Source organism: Canis lupus, chromosome 17 (assembly GCF_011100685.1).
Source record: "Canis lupus familiaris isolate Mischka breed German Shepherd chromosome 17, alternate assembly UU_Cfam_GSD_1.0, whole genome shotgun sequence".
NCBI classification, from domain to species: Eukaryota; Metazoa; Chordata; class Mammalia; order Carnivora; family Canidae; genus Canis; species Canis lupus.
In genome coordinates, this window is record NC_049238.1 from 21,187,207 (window position 1) to 21,204,530 (window position 17,324).

A 17,324-nucleotide genomic window follows, 5' to 3' on the forward strand; every position below is an offset into this window, starting at 1 on the left:
TTTGTCTACACTGTCCTCAACCTATCAGGTCATTGTTCACATGTGAAAGGATGGAGGGCTCCTTCCAGGGTAGTGTTTTGTAGTAGCCTCAGGGATCAAGAGGGCAGGGCCACCACTGCCCTAAGGCATGCTGGCCAGCCACAGGCCACTAGATCAAGCTTTTTGCTTAAATAATCCACTGGCTGTTGAGCTGGCTACAGGCCTGAGTTAGGACACCCACAGCCATCAGCTTCTTTCCTGTCACATACAAACTGTAGGTCGCCAGTAGAAAGACTTAAAGCTGGGGCCCTGAGTAAAGCCTAGAATAACAGGATGGGGTCTTTTTCCTTTTCAACCCTTAAAAACCTCTTAGGACAGGGGCTCCCTTGCCTCTGCCTACCTTCCTTCTGACTATCCTCCATCAATGTGGGAAACAAAGGCAAAAGAGAAAAATTAAATTTCATTATAACTTACAGCCTATTGACAAGTCCTTGAGACAGGCTGGGTAACCTTCTTCAGGGAACTCAACTGCCTCAATGTTAATACTTTGCTAGAGGCAAAAGGCAACCTTAGTTTAACATAATCCCAACTTCTAGGATCCTGGAAGTCTTTAACATATAAAAATTCCTTTGGAAAAGTCCTTTATCTTACCCCGCAAGATGTATGTTAGCAATCATCCTCCAAGCATATGGCCCACTAAGAGATATCTTTTTTTTTTTTTTTAAGATTTTATTTATTTATTCATGAAAGAGAGAGAAAGAGTCAGAGACACAGGCAGAGGGAAAAGCAGGCTCCATGCCGGGAGCCTGACGTGGGATTCGATCCCGAGTCTCCAGGATCACACCCTGGGCCAAAGGCAGGCGCCAAACCACTGAGCCACCCAGGGATCCCTACTAAGAGATATGTGAAGGGTCTCATGACTAACGTTTTATTAGACAATAATAAACGAACTTTTCCTAACAATAGCTGGCCCCCTCAAGGTCCTGGAAACTTTGCTTCCAAAATTCCTTAGAAACTTATACTATCCCTAACTCCATCCCAACTTATATAATCAGTCACCCCTTACAACCCCAGCACAGCACTTAAGGCCCATGGGTCCTGCCTCCGTGCTTTAATAAAACCACCTTTTTGCGCCAAAGATGTCTCAAGAATTCTTTCTTGACTGTTCACTCCAAACCCCAAATTTCCACATCAGGCACTAACTCTAGTTTTACAGGGTCAGGCTTTATTGATACAATGAAGGCTGAATGGGGTTTCAGGGATCCTTCATCCTCTTCAGCCAGGAGAGAGCAGACTCCATAAGGGGCTCCCAGGGTTCAAGGCTGGAGAACACACCTGACCTCCTGCCAGCCAGCCCTTCAGGGTGTCTCGAGGGCTCCCCGAGATCTGGGGCCGGGTAGGGGCAGCAGGGTTCAGAGGAGGCGCTCCAAGTAGCCTCCTAGGCTCTGGAACTAGGGTGGTGACTTTTGGAGAATGGGTTCTGGAGAGGCAGGCCACTTGGGGGCAGAGGAAGGCCTGCGCTTCAGGGAGACAGTGGCCTGTTTGGGTGCCTGAGGTAGAGGCCCTGAAAAGCATGTAGAGTTTGGAAATCGAGGGCCTGTAGATCTGAGGCTCTCGGTCTGGGACTGTGTGCCAGGGGCTGGATCTGCCCGTACCCGAGGCCGAGCCACTGGTGCTTGAGCTGCTGGAGCCTGGGATGCCCAAGTTTGATATCCATGGGCCTGAGTGGCCTCGCCCTGAGGCCTTGCTTCCTCTGGCCTTCTTTCTGGCAACAGATGCAAGGCCCTGGCCTGGCCCCGAGGCAGGCGGAGGCCAAAACCAATGCCTATGCGGAGTGGTCCGGATTCCTGGCCCTGTGCACAGGGCAGTAGCTGGGGAAAGGCAAGCAGCCGGGGTCCAGTCCTGTACCTGGGGATGGGGCAAGAAGGGCTGCGGGGCTTGAGACACACCAGGCATATAGGATATTCTACAACTGGGGCCTGGCCAGTTTTGCCTAGCCACAGGCGCTGCAGAAGCAGTAGCCGCAGGTCGTGTGCAATGCGGCGGTGCCCCAGATGGACCACGAGGGCCTGGGCCAGGGCCCCCGGGTCCCTGAACTCTGCAGGGTCCCTCTCGCTTGCCACGCATTCCCCCACTGCCCCAGGGGGCCCGGTGTCCCCGTACTGATGCCAGGGCCATGTCTGCCTGTTCAAGTGGACCCCACCAGAAGGTAGGCTGGGGGTCCGGGAAGTGACAGAGGAGCTAGGGCAGTCTCCTGGGTGGGAAGCCGACTGGCTATGAGACTGGGGAAGAGAGGTGTTCCGCAGCTGAGAGGGGGAGGAGGAATGAGTGAGAGCAGGGGAGGGATATAGCCGGTGGGAGGCAGAGGAAGAGGGTGGGAAGGAGAGAGAGAGGTAATTCTGATGAAAGAAACTGGGGGAGCTTGGGAGAGAGGAAGAGTAAGGGTGTAGGATAAAGTCAGAATTGGAGTCAGAAGAGTAGAAATGGGAGCCAGGAGAGTGGGACTGTGGGGGAGGGGAGTAAGGGGGGTGGGAGGGAGAGGGTGGTGGCTGGGGAGACAGAGGCTGTAGGTTGCTGGGTGGTGAGTCCACAAGAGGCGAGGGGCGCAGAGGAGGGTGCCCAGGGGGTACTGTGTTCTGTAGCAGCACCTGGTCCTTGTTTTGAGGCAACATTGCCTTGAATTCAGAAGGGATTGGGGCCTCAAGACCAGAGACGAGTGACCTGGCAGAAATAGGACCAGTATCTCTGAGGCCAGACCTGGTTGAGAAATCAGGGCCTTCGGTGCACTAGTGTGGCTGCAGCCTAGTGTTGGTGCGGCTGTTGGTGGCAGGACAAGGAGACCCCCCAATCCCGCAGCACTAGGCTTTCTGAGGGTTTGGGCAGCAGCTTGGGTCTAAACTTGGCCTCTCACTTTGCAGTCAGCCATTGATGAGGGATGTATAGGGATGGAGAATCAGAGCTGCCTCTTGGGTGCTGAGGGACAGCGGCAACTATTTGGGTGGGCTAAGGGAGGAAGACGCAGCCCGTAGACCTGGAGAGAAAGAAACAGAATCTAAGATATTGGGAGAATTGGTCCACTTCTGGCTCTGAAGACTAGTTTACCAAGACCCTCAATCTGTGTCACCTTTGGGGTCAGAAGAGCTGGTAAAATGCTCCAGAGAAAGTCAGACCTGAGGGGGAGAAGGGTGGAGGTGGGGAGGTAGAACAGAGTTGGAGGAGGGGCTTGAGGATGGCCGCTGAGATGGGACCAGAAATTGGGGCTGTTCTGGGGCTGTGAGCTCTTACCAGTGAGGGTTCTTCTGGGCTGAGTTTCACAAGGCACTTCAGCAATGAGGAACCTGGGAGAGAGAGGAACAGTCACCAAAAGGTGGATACACCCCCTCTGTCCCCAGTATCTGTCACCCTAAACTCATGCTGACCTAGATTTCTGTCTGAGCCTTGCCCTTGGTGCTCCTTCAGCCAGGAGGAGGTCTTCTGTTACAGACTTTTGCTCTCTTAAACCTAAATCAGGGATTCTGCAAGCATCCTGATTTCCTGCCACTCTGGTTTCCCTGACTCCTCGTCACCCCTAATGCTGCCGACGTCCTCTGGCTCAGGCTGGCCCTCAGCACACCCAGCAGCAGCAGTGGGGCCAGCTGGTGAAAGTTTCCAGAAGACTGGACTTTGTCTAAGGGGTGGCGTTGCCGCCCCCCTGGGGAGCTAGGAACTCCATTCTTTGGGGTTAGCTCTCCCTGGCACCTGGTGCCTATGTCACAAAGGTCAGGTGCTGACATAATATACTGCTCCTTTAGGCTCTAGGACCTTCTTTCAGAGATTGTTCAAAGGATGGCCTTTAACAAAACTAAAGCAGACAGGGACCCCTGAGTGGCTCAGTGGTTGAGCGTCTGCCTTTGGCTCAGGGTGTGATCCTAGGTCCGGAAATCGAGCCCCACATCTGACTCCCTGTGAGGATCCTGCTTCTCCCTCTATCTATGTCTCTGCCTCTCTCTCTCTCTGTGTCTCTCATGAACAAATAAATAAAATCTTAAAAAAAATTAAAGTAGACAAAATTCTTTGGAATCCTCAGTCTCCCTGTCAGGCCCTAACCTTCCCCTTCCTCTCTGCGCATATACTTTACAGTTCCTACCACCTCATACCATAGAGCCTCTCTCGGCTGGGCTCTCCCTTCAAAGTCCTGTTTTCTTTTTTCTTTTTTTTTTAAGATTTTATTTATTTATTTATTCATGAGAGAGAGAGAGAGAGAGAGAGGCAGAGACACGGGCAGAGGAAGAAGCAGGCTCCACGCAGGGAGCCCGACGTGGGATTCGATCCCAGGTCTCCAGGATCACGCCCTGGGCTGAAGTCAATGCTAAACCGCTGAACCACCGGGGCTGCCCAAAGTCCTGTTTTCTTTTGCTTTCTGGGCAATGGATTGTGCTCTATAGTGTTTCCCCCCTTGGGATATATGTTTTAATAAGTAATTTCTTAATGGCCTTAGTGAGATATAATTTACATACCATACAATCCATCCATTTAAAGTGTGCAATTCACTGTTTTTCTAGTTTACTCACAGATTGTGCAACTATCACTTAAATCTAAGCATGCTCTTCTATTTGATGTAGTCTATACCTGAATAGATAAATGATAGTTATAGATATATCCTATTGGTGTCTTTCCAAAAAAATGTCTCATTTACAGTTGTGTATATTTATGTACAGTGATAGATAGATAGGCAGATAGAGATTTATTATAAGAAATTGGGGATCCCTGGGTGGCGCAGCAGTTTAGCGCCTGCCTTTGGCCCAGGGCACGATCCTGGAGACCCGGGATCGAATCCCACATCGGGCTCCCGGTGCATGGAGCCTGCTCTCCCTCTGCCTATGTCTCTGCCTCTCTCTCTCTCTCTCTCTCTCTCTCTCTCTGTGTGTGTGACTATCATAAATAAATAAATAAATAAATAAATAAATAAATAAATAAATAAATAAATAAAAAGAAATTGGCTCCTATATCTATGAAGGCTGAGAAGTCCAAAGGTCTGTAGTCAGCAAGCTAGATACCAGGAGAGCTGATGGTATAGTTACAGCCCCAGTCCAAAGGCCTGAGAACCAGGAGAGCTGATGGTGTCAGTTCCAGGATCTGAGTCCAAAGGCAAAGAAAGCTGATGCCTCAGCTTGAAGATAATCAGGCAGAGAGAGTGAATTCTCTCTTATTCAGCCTTTTTTGTTGTTGTTGTTGTTCTACTCAGGCCTTCAATGATTGGATGAGGCTCACCCACATTAGGGAGCCGAGTTGCTTCACTCAGTTTACCAATTCAAACATTAATCTCATCCAGAAACACCCTCACAGACACACCCAAAATAATGTTTAACTAAATACATGGGCATCTCATGGCCCAGTCAAGTTAATACATAAAATTAACCATCACGGGACACTTGGGTGGCTCAGCGGTTGAGTGTCTGCCTTTGGCTCAGGGCGTGGTCCTGGAGTTCTGGGATCGAGTCCCACATCGGGCTCCCTGCGAGGAGCCTGCTTCTCCCTCTGCCTGTGTCTCTGTTTTCTCTCTGTGTCTCTCATGAATAAATTTAAAAAAATTAACCATCACATCATGTAACTGAAAGACGAGCCCCTACCAAGGGGCTACAATGCCTATATTGAAGGAGGCTTTGCCCATATCAATATTTCTGTCTTTTTTTTTCTTTCAGGTGCCCTGGAGGTTTTTTCAGTCCAGGGTAAGTCATAATAAATTTAGGAATGAGTAAGAGTCGTGGCTTGTATCAAGTGAGAGGAGGACCCTTATGAAAAGGTGAGTGGTGGGAAAGGAAAATCAGCAAAATCTCAGGCGTATCAGTTTTAGGGAGGAGGAAACAGGTAAGTTGAGATCCAGCCTTAGGGACTAAGGAGCTTCCTGGAACATGCTCTTTTAGTGCTAAAACCAAGACAGTTCTGGATAAACTGGGATAATTGGTCACCCTAGAACTTGGGTCCTCTTGGAAAATATTCATGGTCCCCTAGGGGTCTGAGGACCCCAATTTGAAGATTGCTGTTCAAACAAAAAATTTCTATAAGAACTTCCATTTAAGGGATCCCTGGGTGGCGCAGCAGTTTGGCGCCTGCCTTTGGCCCAGGGCGCGATCCTGGAGACCCGGGATCGAATCCCACGTCAGGCTCCCGGTGCATGGAGCCTGCTTCTCCCTCTGCCTGTGTCTCAGCTTCTCTCTCTCTCTCTCTGTGACTATCATAAAAAAAAAAAAAAAAAAGAACTTCCATTTAAACTAATCAAGCTCTCCCTTAGTTTGTGTTATTTACTCTATGCTTAGTAAAACTGTATTGACCAAGTGGATAGAGGTTCTTCTCTAAGTACTCAGTGTCCAAGCTGGAAATGTGATATTGTAATGACCTTGTTTTATTTTTTTATTATTATTTTTTTAATGACCTTGTTTTAGTCTGTTAGCTGTTTCCTGTTATAGATATCATCTACCACGCACTCTTTCCACCCTTCACTTTTCCAATCCTAGGCCAGAGCACTGTGTTTGATTTCTTTCAAATGCTATATAGCATGCTCTTTCTAGAAATATGCAAATGTGCCTTAAAAGGATAGATGAATGAATGGGTAAATTGAAAATTATCTAAGAAAATTTGACCTTGGCACTTTTTTCTTTTCTGTTTGAGTTGGATATATGATACAGTAGGAAAGAACTGTTTGCAGAACTACCTTGAGTATTCATGGAGAAGTCATAGTTATAAGAGAAGTGTCAGATAACCACAGATCAGTAAGTATTTGAAAAGGGGAAAAGACAAATTCCAGGATCTCATATCAGTTTCTAGTTGCTTGCTAGGAAATTATTATTTTTAAAGATTTTATTTATTTATTCACGAGAGACACACAGAGAGAGAGGAAGAGACACAGGCAGAGGGAGAAACAGGATCCCCGCAGGGAGCCCGATGCAGGACTAGATCCCAGGAACCTGGGATCACGACTTGAACTAAAGGCAGAAGCTCAGCCACTGAGCCACTCAGATCCCCCACAAGGAAAATTTTAAATGGAATTATTAAACAGAAATATATGTGAGCTCTTGAAAGGAAACTGACAATCACAATGGCCAGAGTTAGTTCAAGTAAAGGAACTTCTAGAGGACATACAACCATCTGGAAATGCCATATATGCTATGTCATTAGGGAAAACAATTATATCTGGCCTTTTACTTTCCAGGATGAGAAATGTGCTCTTGACCATGCCAACTAAAATACAACAGCCTCAAGTAAGTGCCAGAAGCTGATTTAAAAAAAAAAAAAAAAAAAAAAAAGTATCTCTCACAAATGAGAAACAATTCACGTATTCCCTCTATAGTCTAGGTATTTGGGAAAACAAAATGTGATCAGAATCCACATCATTGAATTACTATGAGAAATCATAGTTGCAGGGACTGACTTCCTGTTTTCAACATCACCAGTATTCTCAAATCATGTAGGCATACCTGCCTGGGAATCAGAAAGATGTTTGATCTTGGACTCAGAATAAGGGAAGTTGAGCAAATTAATGAATTAGTTGCCTAATGGCACCAAGCTAAGAGATTCAGTTTCATTCACATCAATAGAAATACTCAAATAATGTTAGGCAAAGTTCTATCTTTTCTGAACAGTGTTGGAGTGAGTATGAGCAGATTTGCCTCTCTGATGCTTCTTTTCTTACTCTTCCAAAGTTGATTAACACATTCATTCTCTCAAACTAGCTACTGAGGAGACTTGCTAGATGGGAATTGAAATCCACGGGTAGCCCCGGGTGGCTCAGCAGTTGAGCGCCGCCGCCTTCAGCCCAGGGTGTGATCCTGGAGACCCGGGATCAAGTCCCACGTCGGGCTCCCTGCATGGAGCCTGCTTCTCCCTCTGCCTGTGTCTCTGCCTCTCTCTCTCTCTCTCTCTCTCTCTCTCTCTGTCTCTCATGAATAAATGAATAAAATCTTTAAAAAAAAGTCCACACACTTGTGCTCTGACCCACTGTGAGGTGCTTTTGCAGTTCAGCAATGCAATGTACCTTATCCCCAAGGGCATGTAGGTACCTAAATATAGTCCTTAAGTACTCACCTCATGTATTTTCTCACATTACTTTTATTTCCTACTTTGTAAATGAATTTTATAACTTGGGAATTGCAATAATCTCTCTTTTTTTTTTTTTTTTTTTTTTTTTAAGTTTCTTCGGGAGGCCTGGGTGTCTCAATGGTTGAGCATCTGCCTTTGGCTCAGGGCAAGATCCCAGGATCCCAGAATCAAGTCCCACATTGGGCTCCTCCAGGGAGCCTGCTTCTCCCTCTGCCTATGTCTCTACCTCTCTCCGTGTGTCTATCATGAATAAATAAATACAATCCTTTTTTAAAAAAAAGTTTCTTCATTTCAGGTGCCTGGGTGGCTCAGTTGGTTGACTCTTGATTTTGGCTGGTGGCCTGATCACTGGGTGGTGGGATCTGCTCTGTGCTCAGCATGGAATCTGCTGGAGATTCTTTTTCTCCGTCTCCCTCTGTCTGCCCTTCCCCCTGTCTCTCTTGAGCATTCTCTTTCTCTCAAATAAATAAAATCTTTTTTAAAAATCTAAACAATACAGAATTATAAAGGTAAAATTTAAAAGTTAGCCTTAACAGTCTTCCTATTTTTACTCTCTCTGGGGATGTTCACTGTTTGGACTCTATTTTGGGTTATATCTAGTCTCTTGAGTGTGTTAACTACCATTCAATATCTCTGCTTAGGTGTCTCTATGTAATCTATCAGGTACTGAGAGGGGTATGTAAAGACCAACTCTAATTGATTTATCTGTTTCTGCATTTCTGTCAATTGTCACTTGATGTATTTTTGAGGCTGTGTATTAAGTGCAAACATATGTTTATGATGATTGTCTTCTTGTTCCATTGTTCCCCTTATCATTTTAGCAAAATACAATAAACTTTAAGATAAACCAACGAAGCCTTCTTCTCAGAAGCTGGAAAAATGAACACTAGGGGAAAGTGAAGGAATGAGAAGAAAATAAAAATGAGAAGGCTAAAAATTAGTGAACTACACACTTTAAAAAATACTATAGAGTCACATTCATCAGGATGACAATTGCAAAACAGAGACTAGAAAATAACAAGTGTTGGCAAGGATGTGGAGAAATTGGAACCCTCGTGCACTGCTGGTGAGAATGTAAACTGGTACAGCTACTATGGAAGACAGTACAGCCGCTCCTTGAAAAATTAAAAATAGAAAAAATAGAATAGAACTGACACAGCAGTTCCACTTCTGGGTATGTACCCAGAAGAACTGAAAGTGGGGGCTAAAATTCACAGCAGCTAAAAGGTAGGAACAACCCAAAATGTCCATTAACAGATGAATGGATAAACAAAATGTGTATATACATACAACAGAATTTTATTGCCTTAAAAAGGAAGGAAATTCTGACACATGCTGCAACATGGATGAACCTTATGGATACGCTAAGTGAAATAAGCCAGTCACAAAAGGACAAATACTGTAAGATTCTACTCATATGAGGTACTTAGAATAGTCAAATTCATAGAGACAGAAGGTTCAATGGTGGTTGCCAGATGCGGGCAGGAGTGTGTGTGTGGGGGGAGAACGGGAAGTTATTGATTAATGAGTATAGGGGCGCCTGGGTGGCTCAGTTGGTTAAGCATCTGCCTTTGGGTCAGGTCATGATCTCAGGGTCCTGGGATTGAGCCCTGTGTCGGTCTCCCTGCGCCTCAGGGAGTCTGCTTCTCCTTCTGCTGCCCCTTCCTCCCCCCCAAGCTCTCTCTCCTTCTCTCTCACTCTCTCTGTCAAATAAATAAAACTAAAAAATCATTTCAATTTTACAAGATGACAAATGTTCTGTGAAGGGATGATAGTCATGTTTGTACAACAATGTAAATGTACTAATGCCATTGAACTGTATACTTAAAATGGTACATTTTATGTTCTGTCACAATTTTTTATAAATAAATTTTCTTTATAGAGTATTTAGAAAAAGAAAGCCTGGTCCTTGGAGGATAGATAAGCTAAGCATACTTCTGGTAGCACTTATTAAGAACAAAAAGAGAGTTGGGCACAAATGAAATAAAGAACAAGAAAAAAAGAGAAAGTATCTAGAGACATAATAGGGATTTGAAAATAAGAAAATAGGGCTCTTATAATAGTAGTGAAACTTCTAGGGCATTTCTATAATACTTGAGGTACTCAGAGAAGTATGAGTGACTGTTCTAGAAGGGGAAGGAGAAGGCTGCTCTTCTTGTCCTTTCTCACTGGCCCCACTGCCTGGCAGAAGGATCCTGAGCTTGCCAAGCACTTCTTTTTCAAAGGGACTTCAATTGCTATCCAAGAAGTCATTGTTCCAAATGTAAATAACAGCTTTTGAGAGGTGGGGCTCAAGTTCTGAGGCGAAGATAGTCCTACCCTACATCTACTTCCTCTCTATACCTCAGTGAGAGCCAATTCCACCCAAATAGGATTGTGCCTGGGCTTCGGCCACAGCCCGTGATAACAGGGGCTGATGGTGCTCTGTAGAAACAAAACTCAGGAAGAGGAGAACCTGTCAACAGTAGAGGCCAAGGAAGAAGTCATGAGGCCCAACTTTCATGAGGTACACTAGTTCCTGGGATTGTGCCTGTGCCCAAGAAGTAGATATCCCAGAACAACTTCAAAAGACAATACTTGTTGGAGAAGCTGGGCCTTCACCCATCTGCTGCCTGTGTGCTCCACGAAGCCCAGTCAGACCAGCAGAATGTGCCCTGCTATAGCCACAACCCGACTGCTGGAGATGAAGCATAAGGCGGCGACAAGGTTCCCCTTTACAGAGCTGCCCACACATGCTTCCCGGTAGTAGCATGCCACAGAATTAGCCAGGCAGCGCATGGACCTGAGCTGTGCCCTGGAGACGAGTTTCACCATGCAGAACCCACTGCCTTGAGATCAGCTTGGAGATAATGGAGTGCTAGAAATGGCCTCCCCACCTTCTGGCGTGGGAAGTGCTCTTCCTTGTACATCCAGTCTCACTTTCTTCTGGTTCACCACTTGGGGCTTTGTGAACATTTTTTTTTTCATTATGTAAGTTTTCCTTTATACACCAACATCTCTGCTGTAGACACAACACTGATAGCCTAAAAGTCTCAGGTTCATATGACCATGACTTTGCATTCCTTCTGAGGACTGAGCCTTCAGATGGAGGAGCTCCTTAAGGGTGCCTAGGTCACCTAACTCTGAAAAGACACTTGACACAAGATCTCTTTCCACATGGCTGCAAGTGTGGCTTTAATACTTTCTTCCTTCCTTCCCTATGTCCTTCAAGGCTCAGAAAAGTCAGAGTCAGATCTCCCTCCTTCCCTGATAGGTAAGTTCCTACAGAAGGGAAGAGATCATATATCCATTTACCATCTGGCAAGGGTTTCCATGGATTCCCCTATAAGTCTGACTTTGGCCCTGACCTGCTTAAATCTCAGATGGAAGCTTCTGGGAGAGGTCTGCTTTAGCAACAACTTAATGCTTTCTAAGAAAGAATATTGAACTGGAAGCCTAGGAATACCTACCATTCATTTCATGGGCTACTTTTCATCTTACAGATGGTTAGAATGCAAGAAATTCTGGACTACCCCATGAGTTCCTTAGTAGTGATAGTTTTCTGGAGGTGGCTATTTGAACCTGGTCTGAGGATCTTGGGAGGAGAGCCCCTGGAAGGTTGGCATTTATACCTTCAGAGTAGCTACATATATATATGGGAGGGCAAAAGACAGTTCTGTTATGTCTGGTAAACATGTTCTTGCTCTATCTTTCAAAATGCCATCCCTCTGTCCTGAGATCCTGATGGGCAGTTCTCTCAAGATTAGAATGATGTCTGACCCCAAAGGGGCTATACTTCCCATAGACACCTTTGTTCTTTAGGAGTGCCAGAAGAGTTTCTTATGACCTTGAGTTTCAATGGCAAAAAGGTTTATGTACTGGGCAGCCCCGGTGGTGCAGCAGTTTGGCGCCGCCTGCAGCCCAGGGCCTGATCCTGGAGACCGGGGATCGAGTCCCACGTCGGGCTCCCTGCATGGAGCCTGCTCCTCCCTCTGCCTGTGTCTCTGCCTCTCTCTGTGTGTCTATGAATGAATAAATAAAATCTTTTAAAAAGGGGAGGGGGATCCCAGGGTGGCGCAGCGGTTTAGTGCCTGCCTTTGGCCCAGGGCGCGATCCTGGAGACCTGGGATCGAATCCCACATCGGGCTCCCGGTGCATGGAGCCTGCTTCTCCCTCTGCCTATGTCTCTGCCTCTCTCTCTCTCTCCCTCTCTCTGTGACTATCATAAATAAATAAAAATTAAAAAATTATATTAAAAAAAAGTTCATGTACTAGGAATGGTTCTTACACCCCTTAGAAGGTGTGGGTCTTTTGTGCAGAGCTTTTTCATATCACCTCCCCCTTTTTTTTCCCCTCCCCCTTTTTTTAACAGAGGGGGGGATCATGCAAGCATGGGAGGCAGGGCAGAGAGGGAGGAAGAGAATCTTACGTAGGCTCAGTGAGAAGACTGACATGGGGCTTGATCTCAAGACCCTGATATCATGATCTGAGCCAAAATCAATAGTTGGACACTTAGCCAACTGAGCCACCCTGGCGCCCCACATCAGTCTTAATCTTGCCAGTCTGACCACAGAATTGTTGGCCTGTAAAGAGTCACTGAAACTTTGGGTTTTAGCAGAAATCCAAGGCCATGCCCATTTTGTTGGACAAGCATTGTTCCTGGGCAAACTTCCTGGCCATTCTCAGAGTTCTACACTGTTTTCCTCAAGTCTGAGAAATGCCTAGGCTCTTCAAAGAAAATTTCTGCTGGATAGGACTTTTGTTTTCCTCATTTCTTTGGAGACATATTTCTAAGGGCATTTTGTACATTAAAGTATTGGAATTCCTAAATGAAATGGCCAAATTCATAGAAAAATATAAAATACAAAGTATTGATAAGAAGAAACAAGGTAGGGGCGCCTGGGTGGCTCAGTGGTTGAGCAACTGCCTTCAGCTCAGATCATGATCCTGGGGTCCTGGGATCAAGTCCCACATCAGGCTCCCTGCGAGGAGCCTGCTTCTCCCTCTGCCTGTGTCTCTGCCTCTCTCTCTGTGTCTCCCATGAATAAATAAATAAAATCTTAAAAAAAAAAAAAAGAAGAAACAAGGTACTTCAAACCATCAACAAGAAACCAAAGAAACCAAGGTGAAAGTTAACGTTTTTTCCCCTCTTTACCAAAGGAAAACGAGGCCCAGTGATTTTACAAGTAAGTTTTACTGACTTCAAAGAAGAGTTTCTATCTTATGTAAAAAGTTGTTTCAGAAAGTAGAAGAGTGAGAGTTCCCCAGCTCATTTTATGAAGTTAGTGTAACCTTGATATCAAAACCAATGACAGAGAAGAAAATTAGAACCTCATTTCACTTATGAAATGGCTATAAAAATCCTAAACAATGTATTAACGATATGAACCAGAGAGTGTACTTAAAAAAAATTAAAGCAGATGGGACTTATCACAGGAACTCAAGCAACATTTAGCATCAGAAAACATAACAAAATAACTTAACATATTAATAGACTGAGGGAGAAAAATCATGATCGTATCTCAGTTGATGCAAAAAAAGCATTTGATAAAGTTCTACACCTACTTATGATTTTTTTTAAAAAAGCACTAAAAGCCCTTAGCAAACAAGGACTAGAGGGATACTTCCTTAAATTGGTAAAAGTTATATATCAAAGGCCCACAGCAAATATCATGCTTAATGGAGAAATTTTAGATAAGGCTAGGAGAGGAAAGGGTGCCTGCTATCACTACTTCCAGTTAACATAGTATTGAAAGCACAAGTACTCTAAAGAAAAAAAACAAAAAAAGCAAAAAAAAAAAAAAACAGGGCAGCCCGGGTGTCTCGGCAGTTTAGCGCCGCCTTGAGCCAGGGGCGTGATCCTGGAGACCTGGGATCGAGTCCCATGTTGGGCTTCCTGCTTCCCTCTCTGCCTGTATCTTTGTCTCTCTCTGTCTCTCTTTCTCATGAATGAATAAATAAAATCTTAAAAAAAAAGACCAAGTATAAAGATTGGAAAGGAAGAAATAAAATTTTCATTTTTAAAATCTACTTAGAAAAACTAATGGAGGGCAGCCCTGGTGGCTCAGTGGTTTAGCGCCTGATCCTGGAGACCGGGGACCAAGTCCCACGTCAGCCTCACTGCATAGAGCCTGCTTCTCTCTCTGCCTGTGTCTCTGCCTCTCTCTCTCTCTCTCTCTCTCAGGAATAAATAAAATACTTAATACAAAAAAAGAAAAGAAAAAAGAAAAGAAAAGAAAAGAAGAGAAGAGAAGAGAAGAGAAGAGAAGAGAAGAGAAGAGAAAAGAAAAGAAAAGAAAAGAAAAACCAATGGAAGCAACAGAGTTTCAAGACTAATAAGAAAGTTCAGTAAGGTTGCTGGATTCAAGACAAACTTTAAAAATTTGCTAGCATTTCTGTATAGCAGCCCTCAACTAGAAAATTGAATAGAACAAGAGCATTTTCAAGAGCAATACAAACTATGAACTACTTAGTTCGACAAAACAGTGAACTATTTCACTGGGGCAAGAATACCCAGACATTCCTGGAGTAAACTATACAATTAATAAAGGATATAAAAATATTTAGAATAAAATAAGAGACATTTCATGCTCTTTGAATGTTTGACTCAGAAGTATAAAGATGTATAAACTCCCCCAAATTAACCTATGTATTCAATAAAATCCCAATCAAAACTTCAGTTGAATATTTAAGAACCCAATGAACTTTCTCTAAGATCTATATGGAATAATAAGGGTCCAGCAATAACTCAGTCAACCTTGAAAAAGAAAAGTAAAGGGGAGTTTCATCTACCAAATAATAAGACATGTTGCAAAGTCATAACAATAAAAGCAGAGTGCTGGTAGCACAAACATAGACAAAAAAGATAATCAGGACAGAAAAGAGAGAGAGAACTCGGAAATTGACCTATCTAGAAATACGGGAACTTGTTATATGATAAAGTGGGAGCTGCAACTATGCAGGCAAAGAATAAACTGTTCAACTGATAATGTTGGGAAAACCATCTCCCTTGATGGAGAAAAATGAAATGCACCCTCTACCAAGCACCACATGCAAAGGATGTTTGAACTTGTCAGTTATCAGATAAAGGCAAATTAAAATAGCCCTTTATAGCTATCCTGCCATACACCTGGGAATCTGGTTAATACCAACACCAGGTGGCGTTGAGCACGTAGGACTGGAGGGCCCCACGTGACACTCTTGGATATGCAGACTGCTGCCATTCTGGGTGGCATTCTGGCAATACTCAGTCAATTAACTGAGGGGGAACCTGGTCTTAATGACAGTAGAGGGATCTCCTCCCAAAGATACTGGCATTGCCTGAGTGGCACTTGCTGAGCTGCCAGGGACTCAGGGATCAGCAGAGCTGCTGCACAGAAGTCCTAGCTAGTGTTCTAGTGCCCAGGATCCTGCAGGGCTTGCTAGACCAGGCTGAGAGGTTGGTGGGCTATCCCAACAGGTGATGACCCCACAAAGAAGAGGCATTATTGCAGCTTCTTCATCTGCTGCTACAGTCAGTACTGCAAGGGTCCCAACCCAGTATCCACCTAGCCATGGGGGTCCTCCCCCACCTAAGGGCAAGGGCCCTTCCAGGCATGATGGGCCAGCCACTTGGCCTGAAGCCTCCATGGGTCGCCCAGTGGGGATCCCCCTGGGTGAGCAACTCTAATGGGCATGTCCCCTCCAGGAATGCAGGGCTCTCCTCCTGGGAAGGGAGGGCCCCTCCCCTGGGAATGCACTCACCAAGGCCCTTGACTCACCTTGGCCCTTATCAATTCCTTACCTGCTTCCCTGAAAGGCTATACATAGTCCCTTTACTTTCTTGTGGCCTATGAAACTAGTTTATAATAAACTATTTTAAGAATATTGTGAAACAGGGGCTCCTGAGTGGCTCAGTCGGTTAAGTGTCTGCCTTCAGCTCAGGTCATGATCCCAGGGTCCTGGGATGGTGTTGGGCTCCCTGCTCAGTGGGGAGCCTGCTTCTCCCCTTCCCTCTGCCTGCTGCTCTGCCTACTTGTGCTCTCTCTCTCCGTCAAATAAACAAATAAAATATTTTTTTTTAAAAAAGAATATTGTGAAACAAACAAAAACCCCCGTAGGATTGAATGAAAGCAGTAACAGTGAAGCATATAATACCAACCACGAGCTGATAGTGTATTATATACTGATAATATAAAATATATTATCATTTTAATAGATTTAAAATTTATCTGTACAACAACACACAGGGTTGACTAACACTTATTGCATGTGTTATCTACTGCTACTTACCAAATTACCCCCAAACTTAAACAGCAGTAAACATTTATTACCTCCCATGACTTCTGTGGGTCAGAAAGTCTGTGTGTTAGAGCAGCTTCTGGAAGTAGGTTATAAACTCTGGGTGACTCTGGCTCAGGGACACTCACATTCAAACTGTTGACCAGGGCTGCAGTCACCCTAGGGCTGAATGGGCACTGGAGGGTCCCTTTCAGAGGTGGTGCTTTCACATGGTTGCAGGTTAGTGCTGGCGGTTGGTGAGAAGCTCCCTTCCTTACCACCTATGCCTCTCAGGACTACTGGAGTACCTTTATGACATAGCAGCTGGCTTGCCCTAGAGCCAGAGGACCAAGTGATCCCAGGAGGAAGCTACAGATTTTATTTATTTATTCATGAGAGAGAGAGAGAGAGAGAGAGAGAGGCAGAGACACAGGCAGAAGGAGAAGCAGGCTCCATGCAGGGAGCCCAACATGGGACTCGGACTCGATCCCGGGTCTCCAGATCACGCCCTGGGCCAAAGGCAGTGCTAAACAGCTGAGCCAACTGGGCTGTCGTACAGGGTCTTTTATAACCTACTTCCAGAAGCTAGATGCTGACACTGCTGCTGTGTTTTATTTGTTTTGTTTTAAGATTTTATTTGTTAGAGAGAGAGAGAGAGCACGCATGAGCAGCGGAGTAGCAGAGGGAGAGGGAAAAGTAGGCTCCCTGCTGAGCACAGATGTTTACCTGACTGAGCCACCCAGGCAGCCCTGCCACATTTTATTTGTTAGGAGCAAGTTGCTAAGTCTGACCCACTCTCACGGGGACGGATATTGGGCTCCATCTTTTGAAGAGAGAAGTATCAAAGAATTTGTGTACATATTTTAAAACCAAACTAGCAAAAGGTATACATTTAAACAAACTAGCAAAAGGTATACATTAAATACTTTGGAATGGTGATAGGGAAGAAGAATGGGAATGGGACCAAAGGGGATAGATGGAAGGAAGGACAGGAGGGAGACAGGCCAACAGGAAGCCCTGTGGTACCAAAG

General features: G+C 45.1%; 1 protein-coding gene, 1 long non-coding RNA gene and 1 pseudogene across 3 annotated transcripts in view; 2 read left to right on the plus strand and 1 right to left on the minus strand.

The window, feature by feature from the left end:
- Positions 1–10,022, plus strand: part of LOC111090551 — a 14,889-nt gene extending 4,867 nt beyond the window's left edge. The window contains exons 2-4 of the long non-coding RNA XR_005372251.1: positions 5,661–5,687; positions 7,169–7,217; positions 8,877–10,022. This is a non-coding gene — a long non-coding RNA (uncharacterized LOC111090551). The remainder of the gene's footprint in view (positions 1–5,660; positions 5,688–7,168; positions 7,218–8,876) is intronic.
- Positions 1,186–16,556, minus strand: PRR30 (proline rich 30). 2 transcript variants are annotated; one of them, XM_038561049.1, is made up of 3 exons: positions 16,347–16,556; positions 3,265–3,317; positions 1,186–3,010 (listed from the first exon to the last, which is right to left on the minus strand). In XM_038561049.1, exon 3 carries the CDS (start codon positions 2,649–2,651, stop codon positions 1,431–1,433), a length of 1,221 nt encoding a protein of 406 aa, XP_038416977.1. In that variant the 5' UTR covers positions 2,652–3,010; positions 3,265–3,317; positions 16,347–16,556; the 3' UTR covers positions 1,186–1,430. The 2 variants fall into 2 exon arrangements, with proteins under 2 accessions (XP_038416977.1, XP_038416976.1); XM_038561048.1 differs by lacking the exon at positions 16,347–16,556 and adding an exon at positions 3,399–3,734.
- On the plus strand, positions 13,418–15,869 carry LOC111090395 (annotated as a pseudogene).
- Positions 16,557–17,324: the final 768 nt, after the last annotated feature.